The sequence below is a fragment of the Callorhinchus milii genome, unplaced genomic scaffold (assembly GCF_018977255.1).
Source record: "Callorhinchus milii isolate IMCB2004 unplaced genomic scaffold, IMCB_Cmil_1.0 Scaffold9, whole genome shotgun sequence".
NCBI lineage: Eukaryota > Metazoa > Chordata > Chondrichthyes > Chimaeriformes > Callorhinchidae > Callorhinchus > Callorhinchus milii.
The window spans coordinates 23,467,811-23,488,817 of record NW_024704750.1 but is presented as its reverse complement, the minus strand read 5'-3'; the positions used below and the strand labels follow the sequence as shown (position 1 = coordinate 23,488,817).

General features: G+C 51.4%; 1 protein-coding gene across 1 annotated transcript; it reads right to left on the bottom strand.

The window, feature by feature from the left end:
* Positions 1–1,418: 1,418 nt before the first annotated feature.
* LOC103171945 (protein phosphatase 1 regulatory subunit 36) lies at positions 1,419–14,056 on the bottom strand. Its single transcript, XM_007884742.2, has 11 exons — positions 14,042–14,056; positions 13,640–13,704; positions 11,920–12,006; positions 9,393–9,544; positions 8,680–8,749; positions 8,207–8,305; positions 7,599–7,739; positions 4,419–4,461; positions 3,005–3,195; positions 2,079–2,255; positions 1,419–1,680 (listed from the first exon to the last, which is right to left on the bottom strand). Exons 1-11 carry the CDS (start codon positions 14,054–14,056, stop codon positions 1,437–1,439), a joined length of 1,284 nt encoding a protein of 427 aa, XP_007882933.2. The 3' UTR covers positions 1,419–1,436.
* Positions 14,057–21,007: the final 6,951 nt, after the last annotated feature.

Sequence of the window (21,007 nt, the reverse complement as noted above, 5' to 3'; positions counted from 1 at the left end):
CAGTGGCAGCTGAGCGGATTCCTTAGATTTTGGACTCGAGGAAGAAAAGCATCTCTATCTGTGACCAGGGCTCTCTCTGCCTCCTCGACATCCTGGACTTCTCCACCATGTTCGACACAGTCGATCACGCCATCCTCCTTCATCACCTGTCCTCCATCATCCAATTCAGTGGGATTGCACTCGCTTAATTCGCGTCCTACCTTACAAACCAGCAGCATTACATTTCCGCAAATGTTTTTTCTTCTTGTCCTTCCCGGTTACCTGCGGGGTACCCCAAGGCTTCATCCTTGGCCCCTTCTCTTCTTCATCCATCTCAGAGATGTCATCCGCAAACACAGGGTTAACTTCCGCGGATGACACTAAACTCTACTTTCATTCTCCAGCTGTGCAACCTAATCTCAGTCTCTGTCAGCTTGTCTGACAGACTTAATGATCTGGATGAGCCAAACCACTTGCAGTTAAATGTCCAGACGGAAGCCATACTCGACCTCGCCACTATTCACAAAATTCAAAATCCATAACTCTGCTTCTCGCATTCCCACCCGCACTAAAACTCTGTACCCCAATTACTCCAGTCCTTGCCAAACTCCACTGGCTCCCTGTCGCAGAGCGGATCCACTTCATGAGCTTCACTCTAGTGTTTAAATCCCTCCACACCTTGCTCCTCGCCCCCCCCCCCTCCCGCCCCCAATCTCTTCACCCTTTTCTCTCCTCATAGCACCACCTGCTGCCTCCACTCTACTGCCTCCTTCTTGTCCCTCGAATCCTCCGCTCCACCTTCGGCAGCCGTGCCGTCAGCCACTGTGCCCTAAAGCAATGGAACTCCCTCTCTCAATCTCTTTGCCTTGTCCCCTCTTTCCCCAACACCCGGTTAATCCTAACCCTAAGAGTTTAGGTTTAGGCTGGAATCGAATCCAGGTCCCCTCACTTGTGAGGCGAGTCCTCTGTTCACCATGTGGAGTTAGAGCACTCGTCTCACAAGCGAGAAGACCCAGGTTTGATTCCTGGGCAGGGCGACACCTTAGGCAAGTTTCTTTACTCCACATGCATCTGTTTATCCAGCAGTAAATAGGAACCCGGTTGTTAGTCAATTGGCAGATTGCTTTTCCAGGGGTAATAATCCCTTAAAAATTAAATAATAACTTAGTCACTCAATCCATGACTGATTATGGGACGCTGCTGTGTGCAGTTGGCTGCGCGTTTTGCCCTAAAAATACAGTCAATTCACTTTACAGTATATTCTGTGAAGCTCTTTGAGGTGTCTCGAAGACATGATAAGGCGCTGTATCAAAAGCGAGGATTATTATTGAGTGGCTGAGCTGATGCTGAGGCCAGGCAATATGGGGGAGAGGGAAGTGTTCACTGAGCACAGTCTTTATCACTGGCTAACATAAAAAAAAAAGACAGGATTGACAATGTTGTATGGAGCGTGTTTACTACTGGGTGTCAGAGGGCGCTTCCTCGTGGGTGATCCTGGAGGTCTGGAAGCTTTGGGAGGACAAGCTGTCCCGCTGGTTGCTGTGGTTTGAAATCTGACCCTTGACCTGGAAAGACGATGAGCTGTTTTTTATCGAATGGCTATCCTCTTCATCTGTCTCCGTCTCCTTCATGTCCACGTGTCCCAGAGGGATAAGCCGTATGGCAGTGAAGTTACTGAGGGGCTCCCCAATAATTCCCACCCTGAGGGGAGCAACAACACAGTAGATCACACTGTGACCAGGTGCAATACATCACATAGGCAGCAGGGGACCCTCCACCCAAAGCCACCAGTGAGGCGTGAAGCCTGTCCCCCCCCCACACTGTGACACTGAATATACCCCCACCCCCCTGTGACACTGAATATACACACCCCCTCACTGTGACACTGAATATAACCCCCCGCACTGTGACACTGAATATACCTCCACCCCCCTGTGACACTGAATATACCCCCCTCACTGTGACATTGACCCCTGCCCCCTCACTGTGACACTAACACCCCTCCACCTCCTCACTGTGACATTGACAACCCACGATCGCCATGCCACCCCCCCACCCCCCCCCCCCCCCCCAACCACCCCCCCATCCCATGTCTGCACCTGGTTGGGAAGATGTCCATGGATGTCTGTGGGTCAGGCTGTAGCAGCTCTCCCTGTTCTGGGGAGGCTTTGAAGAGGTGTCTGGATCTCTCCTTTGGAGAGGGCAGCAGTGAGATGAGGATGGGGGAGCGCTGGTGGATGATGCTCTTTATCGCAGGACGCTTTGGGTGCTGCTGCCTGACAACAGATTAAACTCCTGTTAACCCTACAAGCCACGGCCCTAAACGGGTAGGGTGGTCCCAGCTGGACAAGTGGACAAGCAGTGGCAAAGCTTGCCAGGCAGTGCTCTTAATGGGAAGCTATGTGGTTGTAGCTGGTTAGACTCCAGCAGTTACCCCCAATACACACTCTGGGGTCTTGCCAACTTGTGCCAAACATCACAATATTAATAATAATCCTTGCATTTGATATAGTGCCTTATCATGTCTTCGAAACGTCTCAAATAATACTAACACTGAGCATTCACTCCATGTCTGCAAATTCATTCACAAATTGGCTGCCATGCTCGCCTACAAAATAGTAATAATAACAATAATTCTTGCATTTAATATAGCCCCTTGTCTCGGCGTCGAGATGTCTAAGCACTTCACAGCATACACTATAAAGTGACTGTGTATTTTGTAGGCTAAACACAGCAGCCAATTGCAACAGTAGTGTCCCAAAAACAGCTATGGAGTTTGGGGGGTATTGTTGGGCAGGACGCAAGGACACAGAAACTCCCTTCTCTTGGGATCTTTAAAATCCATTTATTTTCAAAATAAAGTATTAAATACAAGGATTCTTACTATTAATGATGGTCCACCACCACAAGTTCATTGGCAAACTGGATTTGGCAATTTAGTATGTAAATTGTGGTTTATAAATACTGTATATAAATTTTTTCTCCCATCAATCCCAGGGGGAGGGGTGCCGAGCTCGCAGCTTACCTGAACTCCCCGGGAGAAATGCTCTTCCTTCTAAAAGGTCCTTCGGTAAAGCTGATGATGGGGTACCGGGTTTGGGCGGGGAGATTGAAAGTCTCGGAGCGCAGCAGCCTCCCCACCTCCTCCACAATCAGCTTCAAGTTGTTCCTCCTGAAGGTCACCCACACCACCGTGGCACAGAGTGTGTACAGACACTAAAACAAAGCAGAGCCAGGCTCAGTGAAACTCTGACACACCCCGTAGGCTCACACTCTGGCTGTTCTGCCCAGTCCACATCCCAAACCCCAACCCCAACCCACTTCCCAAACCCCAACCCCAACCCACTTCCCAAACCCCAACCCCAACCCACATCCCAAACCCCAACCCACATCCCAAACCCCAACCCATATCCCAAACCCCAACCCCAACCCACATCCCAAACTCCAACCCAACCCACTCCCAAACCCAACCCCAACCCACATCCCAAACCCCAACCCATATCCCAAACCCCAACCCCAACCCACATCCCAAACTCCAACCCCAACCCACATCCCAAACCCTAACCCACATCCCAAACCCCAACCCACATCCCAAACACCAACCCCAACCCACATCACAAACACCAACTCCATCCCACATCCCAAACCCCAACCCACATCCCAAACCCCAACGCACATCCCAAACCCACATCCCAAACCCCAACCCACATCCGAAACCCCAACCCACATCCCAAACCCCAACCCACATCCCAAACACCAACCCCAACCCACATCACAAACACCAACTCCAACCCACATCCCAAACCCCAACCCACATCCCAAACCCCAACCCATATCCCAAACCCCAACCCCAACCCACATCCCAAACCCCAACCCCAACCCACATCACAAACCCCAACCCACATCCCAAACCCCAACCCACATCCCAAACACCAACCCCAACCCACATCACAAACACCAACTCCATCCCACATCCCAAACCCCAACCCACATCCCAAACCCCAACGCACATCCCAAACCCACATCCCAAACCCCAACCCACATCCGAAACCCCAACCCACATCCCAAACCCCAACCCACATCCCAAACACCAACCCCAACCCACATCACAAACACCAACTCCAACCCACATCCCAAACCCCAAACCACATCCCAAACCCTAACCCACATCCCAAACCCTAACCCACATCCCAACCCACATCCCACATTCCAAACCCCAACCCACATTCCAAACCCCAACCCACATCCCAAACCCCAGTGCATTTATATAGCGACCTTCATGTGGGGCAGCGTCTCACAGCACTTAAAACTCCAGCACCAAACCAGGTACCAACCACCAACTCCAGCAAACAACACATTATATTTACACATCATATTCCATTTTGGGAGGATTTGGACCTAAGCTGGTGGTTGGGATCAGGAGGAGAAATGATACTCACCTCAAACAGCTTTCTGTCCCTAGCGTTGGAGGATTCCATCTTCCTGCCAACATATTAAAGTTACGATGTGTATTACAGTGTCATATATAGCCAATAACACAATGTATACAGTGTTATAGCCAGTAACCCACACTATTATTATATAATATACAGTTATAGCAAGTAACACACAATGTGCTACTACATAATATAGTTATAACCAGTAACACACAGTGTTATTCATACAATCATAGAATTATACAGAACAGAAGGAGGCCATTCCGCTCATCATGTCTGTGCCGGCTCTTTGAAAAGAGCTATCCAAATCAAACCCACTCCCCCGCGTTCTCCCCATAGCCCTGCAAACTTGTCCTCCCCAAATAATTATCTACTTCTCTCTTAAAAGTTGTTATAGAATCGGCTTCCACCAGCCTTTCAGGCAATGCATTCCAGATCCCAACAACTCACTGTGTGAAAACATTTCTCCTCACCTGCCCTCTGTTTATTTTAACAGCTATTTTAACTCGGTGTCCTTGGGTTACTGACCCACCCGCCAGTGGGAATAGTTTCTCCTTGTTCACCCTATCAAATCCCCTCATCAATTTGAAAACTTCTCAGTCTTCTTTTAACCTTCTCTGCTCCAAGGAGAATAATCCGAGCTTCTCGAGCCTCTCCTGATAACTGAAGACCCTCATTCCTGGTACCATCTCCTGGTCAATCTCCTTTGCACCCTCTCCAATGCCTTAATATCCTTCCTAAAGTGTGGGGCCCAGAACTGAGCACAGTCTGTAGCTGAGGCCTAACCCGTGTTTTATATAAAGGTTCATTATAACTTCCTGCCGTGTGTATTCTATGCCCCTATTTATAAAGCCCAGTATCCCGTATGCTTTTTTAACAGCGTTATCTACCTGTCCTGTCACCTTCAAAGATTTACTTATATAAACCCCAGGTCTCTCTGTTCCTTCATCCCCTTTAATACCATCAGCTTATATTGCCTCTCCTCATTCTTCCTCCCAAAATTTATCACTTAGCATTTCTCCACATTAAACATCATCTGCCACGTGTCTGCCCAGTTTCCCAGTCTGTCTATGTCGTCTTGCAGTCTGTTACTATCCTCCTCATGTTTACTACTTTCCTCGCTTAGTATCATCTGCAAACTTGGAAATTGTCCTCCCTGTACCCAAGTCCAGGTCATTTATATAGATCACAAACAGCAGTGGTCCTATTACCGACCCAGTCTCGTATGTGACACTTTATCAATCGCCTTTTGAAATTCCATATAAACTGCACTACCTTCATCCACCATTTCTTCATCAAAGAACTCTATCAGGTTTGTTAGACACGATTTGCCTTTAACAAATCCATGTTGGCTGTCCTTTATTAACCCACATTTTTCTTAGTGAAAATTTATTTTGTCCTGGATTATAATCTCCAGAAGTTTCCCCACTACTGACGTTAGACTGACTGGCCTGTAGTTCCCAGGTTTATCCCTCTGTCCCTTTTTGTACAGGGGAGTAACATTTGCAACCCTCCAGTCCTCTGGCACCAACCCGGTGTCCAAGGAGGATTGAAAGATCGTGGCCAGAGCCTCCGTTATTTCCACCTTTACTTCCCTCAATGATCTAGGATACATCCCGTCTTGACCGGGTGACTTATCTACCTTGAGCACCGACAACCTTTTTAGTTCCACCTCTCGGTTTATTCTTATATTATCCAATTTCTCTCCCCTCTCCTCTGATACTGTGGCATTGGCTGCATCCTCTTCGTTTGTGAACACAGATGCAAAGTACTCAGTATGTCAGCCGTCTGCCTCCACAAGAAGATTTCCTCTTTGGTCCCTAATTGGACCCACCGCACCTTTGACTAACCTTTTATTCTTTAGATGCTTATAAAATATCTTAAGGTTCCCTTTTATGTTACCCGCTAATCTTTTCTCTTTTCTTTTCTCATTCAATCTCTTTGCCCCTTTTATTTCCTTTTTCAATTCTCCTCTGTACTTTCTATATTCTATTTAATTGTCGTCTATATTTTGGACCTGACATTTATCATAAACCGCTTTTTCCTTTTATTTTAATCCCAATTTCCTTCGTCATCCAGGGAGGTTTGGATGCCCCACCTTTCCCCTTTGTGCGAATGTACTTGTTCTGTCCCCTTCTTGAAGGCTTCCCATTGCTCGTTAGCTGTTTACCTGCCAACTTTCTTTCCAGTCCACCTTGGCCAGGTCCCTTTTTAACTCACTGAAATTAGCCTCTTCCAGTTGAGTATCTTCACCTTTGATTGTTCCTTGTCCCTTTCCATAAGCTCTCTCAACCTAATGATGTTGTGATCACTGTTGTCCAGATGCTCTCCTTCTGATGCTCCACTTGCCCCCTCCTTGCCCTTTACACTGTTATTTTGCCAGTCTATATTAGGATAATTGAAGTCCCCCATTATCACTACTCTATTGGTTTTGCATATTTCTGAAATCTGCTTCCAGATTTGCTCGTCTCTCTCCTTCCCACTATTTGATGGTCGATAATATACACCTAACAGAGTAATAGCTCCTTTTCTACTCCTTAACTCTAACCAAATAGATTCTATAATATAGTTATAGCCCATCACACACAGTGTGGTATTATACAATACAAGCAGTGACTCAAAAACACCTGTTCTTTATGTAAAATATTATCTGGTGTCGATATTAGTCCCCACCTCCTCTCACCGCTACGCTGAACATTGTGTGCGAGGGTGTGAGTTTGTGTGAATTTATGTGTGTGTGTGTGTAAGTTTATGTGAGTGTGTGTGTTTGTGTGAGTGTGTGTGAGAGTGTGTGGAAAACTAATCAGAGATTGAAGGGAGCATCTCTCTCTCAGTGGTATCATCATCATCATCATCATCACACAGCCTGAGCCAGGCTGTGCCCCTCCCCTGAAAGGTGCTGACTTTACCATAATAAAAATAATCCTTGCATTTGACACAGGGCCTTATCACGTCTTCTAGACGTCTCAAAGCACTTCACAGGATATACTGTAAATGAGGCAGCCAATTGCGCACAAACAGTTTCACAAAGAGTCGAGGATTGTGTGACCAAATTATTATTTTTTTTTGCAGGGATTATTACCCCCAGAAAAATGATCCGTCAATCAATTACCAATTGGGTTCCTACTTATATAATATAGTTTTCCCAGCCCAGGCTGTGCCTCTCCCCTAAGACCTGCTCACTTTCCACATCCCAGATGGTGCTGTCGGCATATGTCAATGCCCAACAACAGCATGGAGTAATTCTCTGCCATCTGCTTCTGTGCCATTTGCTGTCTTTGTTGAACTTCTGTCACCTCGTTCACCTCTGCGATGGTGGGTTCCCTGCAACATACACACACCGAGAGCTGTCTGTAACATACACACGCGCACACAGAGCTCCGCGTAACACACACACGCACACACACACACACACACAGCTCCCTGTAACATACACACGCACAGTCACACACACAACTTTATGTAACACACGCGCACACACACAGAGTTCTGTGTAACATACACACAGAATTTCCCCCAGAGTCTTTGCAGTAAAGTTGTCGGGCAGACGCAGGGTAACAGGGATCGGGATGGTGCAGCAACAACGACAACAACAAAATTACATTTGTAAAGCGCTTTGCACATCGGGAGGACGTCCCCGGATGCTGGATCCAGGTTTCAGTGAGGACCATCATCTCGATATTTTCATCTACAAAAACTTGTATGTTCGTATACCCGAGGGTAGGGCAGCGTCCCAGAGTGCTTAAACCAGAGGAAGCCGGGCACTGCCACGCTCCCAGCAACAGACTTACGAGACAAAAGACTTGGGCTTCGACAGCAGCGCGATTTTATCAAAGTAGGCGGCAAAGTACTGAACGAAGGCGTAGAGGAAGGCGTTGAGATACCGGTTCCTGTAAAACACAGAGAGAAATCTGTCAAACTTTCCTCTGCTCACCACAGCCAACGCCACACATTTCCAACCTCAGTCTTCAGACTGTTTGTTCTGAAATTGAGGTCGTCAGGATCCTTGGAAAATTCTTTGATTCTGTCTTAAATTGTAAACCAGTTTCCTTCAGGGAAATGTCAAAATGCAAGATGTTCTCACTCCCTCCCTCCCTCTCTCTCTCCCCACTTCCTCCTCCAAAATCTTTCCGACAGCAAGAGACACAGAGTGACACAGAGAGACACACAGAGTGAAACAGAGAGACAGAGCGAGAGAGAAAGTGAAACAGACAGAGAGACAGTGAAACAGAGAGTCACACAGAGACAGAGATACAGAACTTACCCTAAAATTGCCAAGAAGCCATCTGGTATGTTCACTGAAAAACTTTCCTCTATCAAAACCATCGCTGCACCTATCACAGAGAGCACAGCATCCATTCTCAGTCACACACCTTTCCAGCAGACAGGAACATTCCCCACAGACAGGAACATTCCCCACAGACAGGAACATTCCCCACAGACAGGAACATTCCCCACAGACAGGAACATTCCCCACAGACAGGAACATTCCCCACAGACAGGCTATGGATCAGGGACATGGATTGGGATCAAGCTATGGATTGGGATCAGGGACATGGATTGTCATCAGGGACATGGATTGGGATCAGGCTACAGATTGGGAGCAGGGACATGGATTGGCATCAGGGACATGGATTGGCATCAGGGACATGGATTGGCATCAGGGACATGGATTGGCATCAGGGACATGGATTGGCATCAGGGACATGGATTGGCATCAGGGACATGGATTGGCATCAGGGACATGGATTGGCATCAGGGACATGGATTGGCATCAGGGACATGGATTGGCATCAGGGACATGGATTGGCATCAGGGACATGGATTGGCATCAGGAACATGGAAGCCATTGCTAATGCCGATGGGCACAGAATAAGCAAGGGCAAACATAGTGTCCATCTTCATCTTCTCCTCCACCCCCCCATCCCTCCCACAACACAGTGAGGAGCACGCAAATGTTATGTGGTCCATCCTTACTTTTAACATCATCGAACGTGACCTCGTGGCGCTGACGAAATGCCAGTTTCAACAAGGGGCGCCGTGTGCCCATAAACGAGCTGCTCCTTGGAGCTTTACCCATGATATTCCTCAGGACCTCCAGGCTGCGCTGGGCAACACTGGCAGCCGACCTGGGCAAGACAACAACAATAATAGCAACAATAACCCTTACATTTGATATAGCGCCTTATCACGCCATTGAGACGTCTCAAAGAGCTTCACAGGATACATAATTCATATTTTTAAGACTGAGATGGATCAATATTTGTTAGGTCAGGGTATTAAGGGATACGGAACAAGGCCAGGTAATTGGAGTTGAAGTGGAAATCAGCCATGATCTAATAGAATGGCGGAAAACAGGCTCGAGGGGCTGAATGGCCTTCTCCTGAAACCGACCATCTGCTCCCTCAATCCCCATCCCTACCCCTCTCCTTAACTCCCAGCTCCACCTCCTTGCCACTCTACTCACAGACATCATAAACCTCTCCTTGTCCATCGGCACTGTTCCTACCCCTTTAAAAACAGCCGTTATCACTCGTAGCCTTAAAAAAACCTTTGTGGACCCATCCCTGCTATCAAATTCATCTCCAATCTCCCTTTCTTCTCCAAGGTCCTGGAACGAGTTGTTGCTTTCCAGCTTCACTCCTTCCTCTCCCGCCACTCCCTTCTCGAACCCCTCCAGTCGGGTTTCCGTGCCGCCCCCGGCACAGACACCGCCTGGTCAAAGTGACAAATAACATTCTGTCCATCTGCGACCAGGGCTCCCTCCGCCTCCTCGTCCTCCGTGACCTCTCTGCTGCCTTCGACACCGTTGACCACTGTTATCCTCCTCCACCGCTTCTCCTCTCACCTCAGCCATCACGTCTCTGTCCTTAACTGATTCAGATCGTACCTCTCACACCATCTCCACTTCATCTCCACAATGGTTGTGGAGCCCCCGCACCGTCTTGTGTGGTGTTCTCAGGACTCTGTCCTTGGTCCCCTCCTCTTCAATATCTATACGCTCCCTCTTGGTGACATCATCTGCAGACATGGGGTCAACTCCCACATGTATGACACCCAACTCTCCCTCTCTGCCTCCGCCCTCGACTCCAGGACCACTGCTGTCCTGACACAATGTCTGTCAGACGTCAAGTCCTGGATGAGAGCGAACTTTCTTCAGTTGAACAAGACCGAGGCTCTCCTGATTGGCTCCGGTCAGTGCCTCCTCACCTCAGGCACTGACAGCATCACCGTCCATGGTCGCCCACTCCCCCTCACTGAGCCAGTCCCGAACCTTGGCTTCTTGATGACCCTCAACTATCCTTTCCAACCCACATCCGTGCCATGACCCACTCTGCCTTCCCCCACCTCCGCCACATTGCCCGGATCTGCCATTGTCTCACACCGCGGGCCGCCAAAACCCCCATACACGCTTTGATTAATCCAGGCTTGATTATGGAAACTCCCTCCTTGTCAGCCTCCCCAAATCTTCCCTCCACAAACTGCAGATTATCCAGAACTCTGCAGCTCATGTCCTCTCCCGCACCAGACTCCATGACCCCATCACCCCCACCCTCGCCCGACTCCACTGGCCCCCCATCCCCTAGAAGATCGAGTTCAAAATCCTCGTCCTCACTTTCAAGGCCTCCACAGCCTTGCCCCCTCCTACATCGCTGACCTGCTGACCCCCTATCAACCTGTCCTCTCCCTCCACTCAGCAGACTCCGGCCTGCTATAGGGCTCCCGCCCGGACCTCCCACTACCATCGGCGGCCGGGCTTTCAGCCTCTGCCCCCACCCTTTGGAATTCCATCCCACAAACCCTTCGCCTCAATCCCTCTCTTGCCTCCTTTAAGGCACGACTCAAGACCCTCCTTGTTGACCAAGTCTTCAGCCGCCCTCCTACCTCCTCTCCCTCCCTAATCCCAACCCTGCTCCCCACACTCGAGTCCTGATTCCCAACTGTTCAGTACCTTGTAACATCCTCTCAATGTGAAAGGCATACCCACCTCGTACGCCCACCTCACACACACCGCCTTCACACACTCCGCCCTCACACACTCACCGCCCTCACACACACCGCCATACACCACCCTCACACGCGCCGCCCTCACACGCCCCGCCCTCACACACACCAGCATACACCGCCCTCACACACACCGCCCTCACACACTACCCTATGTTTCTATTCTATGAAACATGGCAGCCAATTCCACACAACAATGTCCTACAAAGAGTCGTGGATTGAGTGACCAAATTATTATTTATTTATTTAAATTTTTTGGAGGGATTATTATCCCCTAGAAAGCGATCTGTCGGTCGACTAACAACTGGGTTCCTACTTACTGCTTGGTAAACAGAAGCGTGTGGAGTGAGTAAACTGGTCCGCCCAGGATTTTGGAATGTTTTTTTTGTGATTCCAGTGTCTGAGCTCTGCTCATCTTCCCCCTGAGCCCCCGCCACTGAACCCCTGCCACAGACCCACCCGAACGCCTCTCTGTATAAACCAGCCCGCGCTGCATTACCTGTTGTATAAGATGCTCCGTAACTCCATGGATCCCTTTATCTTGTTCCAGGATATCTTGTCTTTAGCGGAACTTTGTGGCAAGAAGCTGAGGAACAAGATCTAGTTACAGTGTGAAATCTCAGTGTGTATCACACCTATCAGCAGTGTGTGTGAGGGCGGTGTGTGTGAGGGTGGTGTGTGAGAGCGGTGTGTGTGAGGGCGGTGAGTGTGAGGGCAGTGTATGTGAGTCAGGGCGGTGTGTGTGAGGGCAGTGTGTGTGTGAGGGTGGTGTGTGTGAGGGCAGTGTGTGTGTGTGAGGGTGGTGTGTGTGAGGGCAGTGTGTGTGTGTGAGGGCGGTGTGTGTGAAGGCAGTGTATGTGAGTGAGGGCGGTGTGTGAGGGCAGTGTGTGTGTGTGTGAGAGCGGTGTGTGTGAGGGCAGTGTGTGTGTGTGAGGGTGGTGTGTGTGAGAGCAGTGTGTGCGAGGGCGGTGTGTGTGAGGGTGGTGTGTGTGAGGGCAGTGTGTGTGTGTGTGAGGGTGGTGTGTGTGAGAGCAGTGTGTGCGAGGGCGGTGTGTGTGAGGGTGGTGTGTGTGAGGGTGGTGTGTGAGGGCAGTGTGTGTGTGTGAGGGTGGTGTGTGTGAGGGAAGTGTGTGTGTGTGAGGGTGGTGTGTGTGAAGGCAGTGTATGTGAGTGAGGGCGGTGTGTGTGAGGGCAGTGTGTGTGTGTGTGAGGGTGGTGTGTGTGAGAGCGGTGTGTGTGAGGGTGGTGTGTGTGAGGGTGGTGTGTGTGAGGGCAGTGTGTGTGAGGGCAGTGTGTGTGTGAGGGTGGTGTGTGTAAGGGCAGTGTGTGTGTGTGAGGGGTGTGTGTGAGGGCGGTGTGTGTGAGGGCAGTGTGTGTGTGTGAGGGTGGTGTGTGTAAGGGCAGTGTGTGTGTGTGAGGGTGGTGTGTGTGAGGGCAGTGTATATTAGTGAGGGCGGTGTGTGTGAGGGCAGTATGTGTGTGAGGGTGGTGTGTGTAAGGGCAGTGTGTGTGTGAGGGGTGTGTGTGAGGGCAGTGTGTGTGTGAGGGCGGTGTGTGTGAGGGCAGTAATAATAATCCTTGCATTTGATATAGCGCTTTTCACGTCGGGAGGACGTCCCAAAGCGCTTCACAGAACACACTGTAAAGTGAATTGACTGTATATCTGTGGGCGAACGCGGCAGCCAATTGCGCACAGCAATGTCCCACAAACAGTCGTAGATTGAAAATGACCAATTTATTATTGTTTTTGGTTTTGGAGGATTATTATTAGGCTCTGTGTGGAGTAAGAAAACTTGCCCAAGGTTTGGCCCTGACTGACCCCCCGGGGATTGAACTCAGGTCTCTCACTTGCAAAGCGAGTGCTCTAACCACTGAGCTACAGGACTCCACGTGTGAGTGTGTGTGAGGGCAGTGTGTGTGTGTGTGGATGGTATGCAAGGCTGGTGTATGACGCCGAGCTGTGAGGGCAGTATGCAAAGATATTGTTTGAGGCCAGTGTGTGAGGGCAGTGTGTGAGGTGGGTGTGTGAGGGCAGTGTATGAGGAGGGTGTGCAACAGCAATGTGCAAGGCCAGTGTGTGAGGGCAGTGTGCAAGGTGGACGTGCAAGCGCAATGTGCAAGATGGGTGTGCAAAGACAGTGTGCAAGGCCAGTGTATGAGGGCAGTATGTGAGGTGGGTGTGCAAGGACAGTGTGTGAGGGCAGTGCCTGTTTTCCTACCTGACAAATTCAAGGTCGTTGGTTTCATCATTCCAGAACCAGTGCCCCTGGGGCCTGTTGATTAACTGCAATCAGACGGGTTGTTAGTTACTTTGGTCATAAATCAGAGCCTGGTGTGGCTTATACTCTCCCCCAGCTCACAGTGGGTCAAGAGAAATCCATTAGGCCGATCAGGTCAGAGCGACTGTCCTCCTGGGAGGAAGAGAGCCTGGCGCATTGGCCAGGCCTGGCGGAGCAGACCAGTCACTGAGGATAGGGAGTCTTCCCACTCGGCTCCCAATAAATGTGCAAGTCAAAGCCTCGGTGTGTGTGTTGGGGTAACCAAGTGGAGAATCGCCAGTTGGTCATTTGATATCCAACAAGTGTGGGTTTGAACCCTCGCTAGATAGGTGCGCAGATTACCATTGCCGTTACCATTAACCTACGCCTAATACTTTCCGTAATTAGGGAAGCAGGACACATCCCTCCAGGGAGAGAGAGAGAGTGAGCATTCCATTCTCATACATAGCTCTGGGATTTCCATGTGTAGGAGGGATACATGGAATTCTCAGTTTGGTTTGGAAACTCTTAAGCAGCAGTGCTGGGTTTCTACATGTATCAGACACCTGACTGAGCAAAACAAAAACTTGCGTGAGTTTATTTGGTTCGCCCAGTAACCAGTTTACTCTTGCCAACTTGTGCCTAAGCTCTCTGTTTAACTAGTTTAATCAGGAAGGCAGGAAGAGGGTACTGTACATCAATATTAATAGTAATAAATCTTGCATTTGATATAGCGCCTTATCATGCCTACGAGAAGTGCTTCACAGATTAAACTAAAATGAATTGACTGTGTATTTTGTGGGTGAAACAAATTCTAATCCATCCTCAACAAATGGACACCAGACAGATGCGGAGCTATCAGTTTGGTTTGGAGACACTTTAAGCATAATGATGGGTTCCTGTGTGAGTCCGACTATCATCAGACCAAAGAAAATTGGGTGCGTTTTCCTGTTCCCAAGAGGACAGTCAAATGCCAAATGCAAACCCTCGTCCTTTTTTTTGAAGGATTTAATTGATACAAAGTGAACCACAGGTCACTCCTGAAGCTGTGGGAAGCAACACTTCTCCAGTGCCACTGATGTTCCGTTTTAAAGTCAAATCCCAGCATTCTGCTGAACTGTGGTATAACCGACCCAGAGAACACTGGCAATGTCACATCTCACCACACCTCACAATTTGGGATGTCCTCCCAACGTGAAACGCGCTATTCATGTGCAATTTGCTGTTGTTTTTGTTGAGACATTCAGAACTAGTTTTCTGTCTCCCCGACTCTCACATTGACCAGTCCTGTGTCTCTATCACTCATTCCAACTTGGAGCTCATCCCAACCTGTGGCTCATCCCAACCTGTGGCTCATCCCAACCTGTGGCTCATCCCAACCTGTGGCTCATCCCAACCTGTAGCTCATCCCAACTTGTGGCTCATCCCAACCTGTGGCTCATCCCAACCTGTGGCTCATCCCAACCCGTCACTCATCCACCCGGTCACTCATTCCAACCGGTCACTCATTCCAACCGGTCACTCATCCCACTCGGTCAATCATCCAACCTGTCACTCATCCCAACCTGTCACTCATCCCAACCTGTCACTCATCCCAACCTGTCACTCATTCCAACCTGTCACTCATCCCACACTGTCACTCATCCCAAACCGTCACTCATCCCAACCCGTCACTCATCCCAACCCGTCACTCATCCCAACCCGTCACTCATCCCAACCGGTCACTCATCCCAACCCGTCACTCATCCCAACCCGTCACTCATCCCAACCCGTCACTCATCCCACCCTGTCACTCATCCCACCCTGTCACTCATCCCACCCTGTCACTCATGCCAACCGGTCACTCATCGCAACCGGTCACTCAACCCAACCCGTCACTCATCCCAACCCGTCATTCAACCCAACGCGTCACTCAACCAAACTCTTCACTCAACCCAACCCGTCAGTCATCCCAACCCGTCACTCATCCCAACCCGTCACTCATCCCAACCCGTCACTCATCCCAACCCGTCACTCATCCCAACCCGTCACTCATCCCAACCCGTCACTCATCCCAACCCGTCACTCACCCCAACCTGTCACTCATCCCAACCCGTCACTCATCCCAACCCGTCACTCATCCCAACCTGTCACTCATCCCACCCTGTCACTCATCCCACCCTGTCACTCATCCCAACCGGTCACTCATCCCAACCGGTCACTCATCCCAACCCGTCACTCATCCCAACCCGTCACTCATCCCAACCCGTAACTCATCCCACCCTGTCACTCATCCCACCCTGTCACTCATCCCACCCTGTCACTCATCCCAATCTGTCACTCATCAAAAAATGTCACTCATCCCAACCTGTCACTCATCCCAACCCGTAACTCATCCCACCCTGTCACTCATCCCACCCTGTCACTCATCCCACCCTGTCACTCATCCCAATCTGTCACTCATCAAAAAATGTCACTCATCCCAACCTGTCACTCATCCCACCCTGTCACTCATCCCTCCCTGTCACTCATTCCAACCGGTCACTCATCCTACCCGGTCATCCATCCTACACGGTCACTCATCCACCCGGTCACTCATTCCAACCGGTCACTCATTCCAACCGGTCACTCATCCCACTCGGTCAATCATCCAACCTGTCACTCATCCCAACCTGTCACTCCTCACAACCTGTCACTCATCCCAACCTGTCACTCATTCCAACCTGTCACTTATCCCAATCTGTCACTCATCCCAACCGGTCACTCATCCCAACCCGTCACTCATCCCAACCCTTCACTCATCCCAACCCTTCACTCATCCCACCCTGTCACTCATCCCAACCTGTCACTCATCCCAACCTGTCACTCATCACAAAATGTCACTCATCCCAACCTGTCACTCATCCCACCCTGTCACTCATCCCACCCTGTCACTCATCCCAACCTGTCACTCATCCTCCCTGTCACTCATCCCTCCCTGTCACTCATCCCACCCGGTCATCCATCCTACACGGTCACTCATCCACCCGGTCACTCATTCCAACCGGTCACTCATTCCAACCGGTCACTCATTCCAACCGGTCACTCATCCCACTCGGTCAATCATCCAACCTGTCACTCATCCCAACCTGTCACTCCTCACAACCTGTCACTCATCCCAACCTGTCACTCATTCCAATCTGTCACTTATCCCAATCTGTCACTCATCCCAACCTGTCACTCATTCCAACCTGTCACTCATCCCAAACAGTCACTCATACCAACCAGTCACTCATCCAAACCGGTCACTCATCCCAGCCGGTCACCCATCCAAACTGGTCACTCATCCCAGCCGGTCACCCATCCCAACCGGTCACTCATTCCACCCAGTCACTCATTCCACCCTGTCACTCATCCCAACCTGTCACTCATCTCAAGCTGTCACTGATCCTACCCTATCATCATCCCACCCTGGCACTCATCCCACCCTGTCACTCATACCCACCCGTCACTCATCCCCACCTGTCACACATCCACACCTGTCAGTCATCCCCATCTGTCACTCATCTCCACCTGTCACTCATCCCCACCTGTCACTCATCCCAGCCTTTCACTCATCCCACACAGTCACTCATCACAACTGTCACTCATCCCACCTGTCACTCAACGCAACCTGTCACTCATCCCAACCTGTCACTCATCCCAACCGGTCACTCATTCCAACCCATCACTGACTCCAAACTGTGACTCATCCCAACTTGTCACTCATCCCAACCTGTCACGCATCTCAACCTGTCACTCATTCCAACCTATCAATCATCCCAACCTGTCACTCATCCCAACCTGTCACTCATCCCAACCTGTCACTCATTCCAACCTGTCACTCATTCCAACCTGTCACTCATTCCACTCTGTCACTCATTCCAACCTGTCACTCATCCCAACCTGTCACTCATCCAAGCCTGTCACTCATCCCCACCTGTCACTCAACCCAACCTGTCACTCAACCCAACCCGTCACTCATTCCAACCTATCACTCATCCCAACATGTCACGCATCTCAACCTGTCATTCATTCCAACCTGTCAATCATCCCAACCTGTCAATCATTCCAACCTGTCACTCATCCCAACCTGTCGCTCATTCCAACCAGTCACTCATTCCAACCTGTCACTCATCCCAACCTATCACGCATCCCAACCTGTCACTCATTCCAACCTGTCACTCATTCCACCCTGTCACTCATTCCACTCTGTCAGTCATTCCAACCTGTCATGAAAATGACCTATTTAATTATTGTTTTCGTTTTTTTTGGAGGGATTATTATTAGGCTCTGTGTGGAGTAAGGAAACTTGCCATTAAACATCATCTGCCACGTGTCTGCCCAGTTTCCCAGTCTGTCTATGTCCTCTTGCAGTCTGTACTATCCTCCTCACTGTTTACTACTTTCCTCGCTTAGTATCATCTGCAAACTTGGAAATTGTCCTCCCTGTACCCAAGTCCAGGTCATTTATATAGATCACAAACAGCAGTGGTCCTAATACTGAGGAATCATCACAGAGAAAGCGATGTCAGAGGGGCGAATGTGTACAGGAAATGACCTAATTGGCGATCTGAGCGTCAGATACAGAGTCTGGAACTCGGAGAAACCTCTCAAAGCGATTCACAAGATCTGAAGTGAAGTGATTCTGTATTTCATGGGTGAAACCAGCGGCCAATTTACACACTGCAGCAACGCACACAGCAACAACAACAACAAATAGTATTTATACAGCATCTTTCACATCGGGAGGATGACCGAAGGAGCTGGACATTCAGAGATTTGCACCGAGTTAGGGATTAGAATCAAGAGGGGTGGTAGCAAGAGGGTGGGGGTGGGAGGGTGTTTAGAGTGAGATCAAAGAGGAAGGTCTTGAGATAGGCCTTGAAGGAGGCAAGGGAGGGGCGAGGTGGAGAGGCTATGGGATGGAGTTGCAGAGGGTGGGGGCCGAAAGGCTGAAGACCTAACTGATGATGGTGCTGCGGGCTGAGTGGGGAACACAGAGCAGGCCAGTGTCCGCCAAGTGGAGGGAGTGCGCAGGTTGGTAAAGTTTTGACAGGTCGCCGAGGTAGGGAGGAGCATGGCCATGGGTGAGGGGGGGGGGGCTTTCAAAGTGTGAACAAAAATCCTGAACTCGATCCTCCGAGTGGTCAACTTGTGGGCCACATTACTCATGTGTAAAATAGTCTCATGGGCTGTAAGTTGGCCATCCCTGCTTTGGGGGATGGGGAGCCAGTGGAGCCGGGCGAGGGTGGGGGTGATGGGCTCACTGAACTTGGTGCAGGACAGGACACAAGCTGCAGAGTTCTAAATAATCTGCATCTTATGGAGGGAAGAGTTGGGAAGGCCGGCTCGGTGAGGTGGAGAGGGCGTCCATTAACAGTGATGCTGTCTGCGCCTGGGGTGAGAAGGAGGGGAAGACTATTGGAGGGGTCCAATAGTTATCCCAACGCACGCACCCAACGCACGCACACTCTGGGCTCCCCCCAAGCCTTGGCTCTTGTCAACCTGCACCTAATACTTTCCAGAATTAGGTAAACAGGAGGCGTCCCTCCAGGAAGGGAGAGAGAGAGAGAGAGAGCGAGAGAGAGAGAGAGAGAGAGCGCACTCCATTCCAACAATCTACCTCTGGGATTTCTGTGTGTAGGTGGGGATACGTGGAATATCTCGGATTGATTTGGATACGCTTAAGCAACGGTGATGGGCTTCCACATGTTTTGCTGGGCAAGAAAAAAATAATGTTTGACGAGAGGCTGGGGGTGGGCGGGGGGATGAGATTTGAACAAATTCACTGTAGCTGCTCTGCCCGAAGATTGCGATTCTGCCCCCCCCCCCCCCATCCCCACCCATCGCTCTCCGCACGCAAACAGTTTGCTCAGCTGGGGTTACGCTGTGCTGTCTGAGCTCCTGCTGTCACCTCTCTGTGTCCTTTGCACAGCCCGGAGCTGGTACTCTGCTCTCCGCTGCAGTCAGAAACTAACCACAAGCTGGCGGGTGGGGGTGGGGGGTGGGGGGTGGCGGGTGGGGGGTGGGGGTGGGGGGTGGGGGGTGGCGGGTGGGGGGGGAGCCTCTTCTCACCAGGCTATCTCACGCTCGCCTCGTCATCACACCTTGAGGTGGTCTTCACAACTCGCATTAGACACTCGCTCCCCAATCCACCAACCGTCACTTATTCACACACACATACTCACAGCACCCCCACCCCCGCCCCAATCACCCCCCCCCGCTACACATACTCACAGCACCCCACCCCACCCCAATCACACCCCCCCCGCTACACATACTCACAGCACCCCCACCCCCCCCAATCACCCCCCCCCCGCTACACATACTCACAGCAGCCCCACCCCCGCCCCAATCACCCCCCCCCGCTACACATACTCACAGCACCCCCACCCCCACCCCAATCACACCCCCCCCGCTACACATACTCACAGCACCCCACCCCCACCCCAATCACACCCCCCCCGCTACACATACTCACAGCACCCCACCCCCCCCAATCACACCCCCCCCCCCGCTACACATACCTCACAGCACCCCCACCCCCGCCCCAATCACCCCCCCCCGCTACACATGCTCACAGCACCCCACCCCCACCCCAATCACCCCCCCCCCGCTACACATGCTCATAGCACCCCCACCCCCGCCCCAATCACCCCCCCCCCTACATACTCACAGCACCCCACCCCGCCCAATCACACCCCCCCCCCGCTACACATACTCACAGCAGCCCCACCCCGCCCCAATCACCCCCCCCCACCCCGCTACACATACTCACAGCACCCCCACCCCCACTCACTCACCCCCCCCCCACACACTCACCCCCCCCACACACTCACCCCCCCACACACTCACCCCCCCCACACACTCACCCCCCCACACATACACTCTCACCCACTCCCACATGCTCATTCACCCCCACACACTCCCCCGAGGGTCACCTACCCTGTGAGACTGTGGCTGCAGGGTTAACAGGAGCGGAATGAGAGGCGCCCCTGGGCTGGGCTGGGGGGAGCCCGGGGGGGGTGAGGGGGTGGGGGGGGCCCGGGGGGGGTGAGGGCGGGGGTGAGGGGGTCTGGAGGTGGAGGGGGTGAGGGGGGGGGTGAGGGGGGGTGAGGTGGAGGGGGTGGCTGAGGGGGGGGTGGAGGGGGGAGCACGGGGGGGGTGGAGGGGGGGTGAGGGGGGGTGAGGTGGATGGGGGTGAGGGGGGGGTGGAGGTGGAGGGGGGGAGCCGGGGGGGGGGTGAGGGGGGGGGAGCCGGGGGGGGGTGATGGGGGGCTGGAGGTGGAGGGGGGTATCCCGGGGGGGGGGGGGTGAGGGGGGGTGAGA

Bases quoted from the DNA above. Each gene is read 5' to 3' on its own strand.
- LOC103171945 (XM_007884742.2), bottom strand. The intron at 8,306-8,679 runs GTAAGTTCTGTA...TGTGTTTTACAG, and splicing joins GGCTTCTTGGCAATTTTAGG to GAACCGGTATCTCAACGCCT. The intron at 2,256-3,004 runs GTAAGCTGCGAG...ATCTGTTGTCAG, and splicing joins ATTTCTCCCGGGGAGTTCAG to GCAGCAGCACCCAAAGCGTC.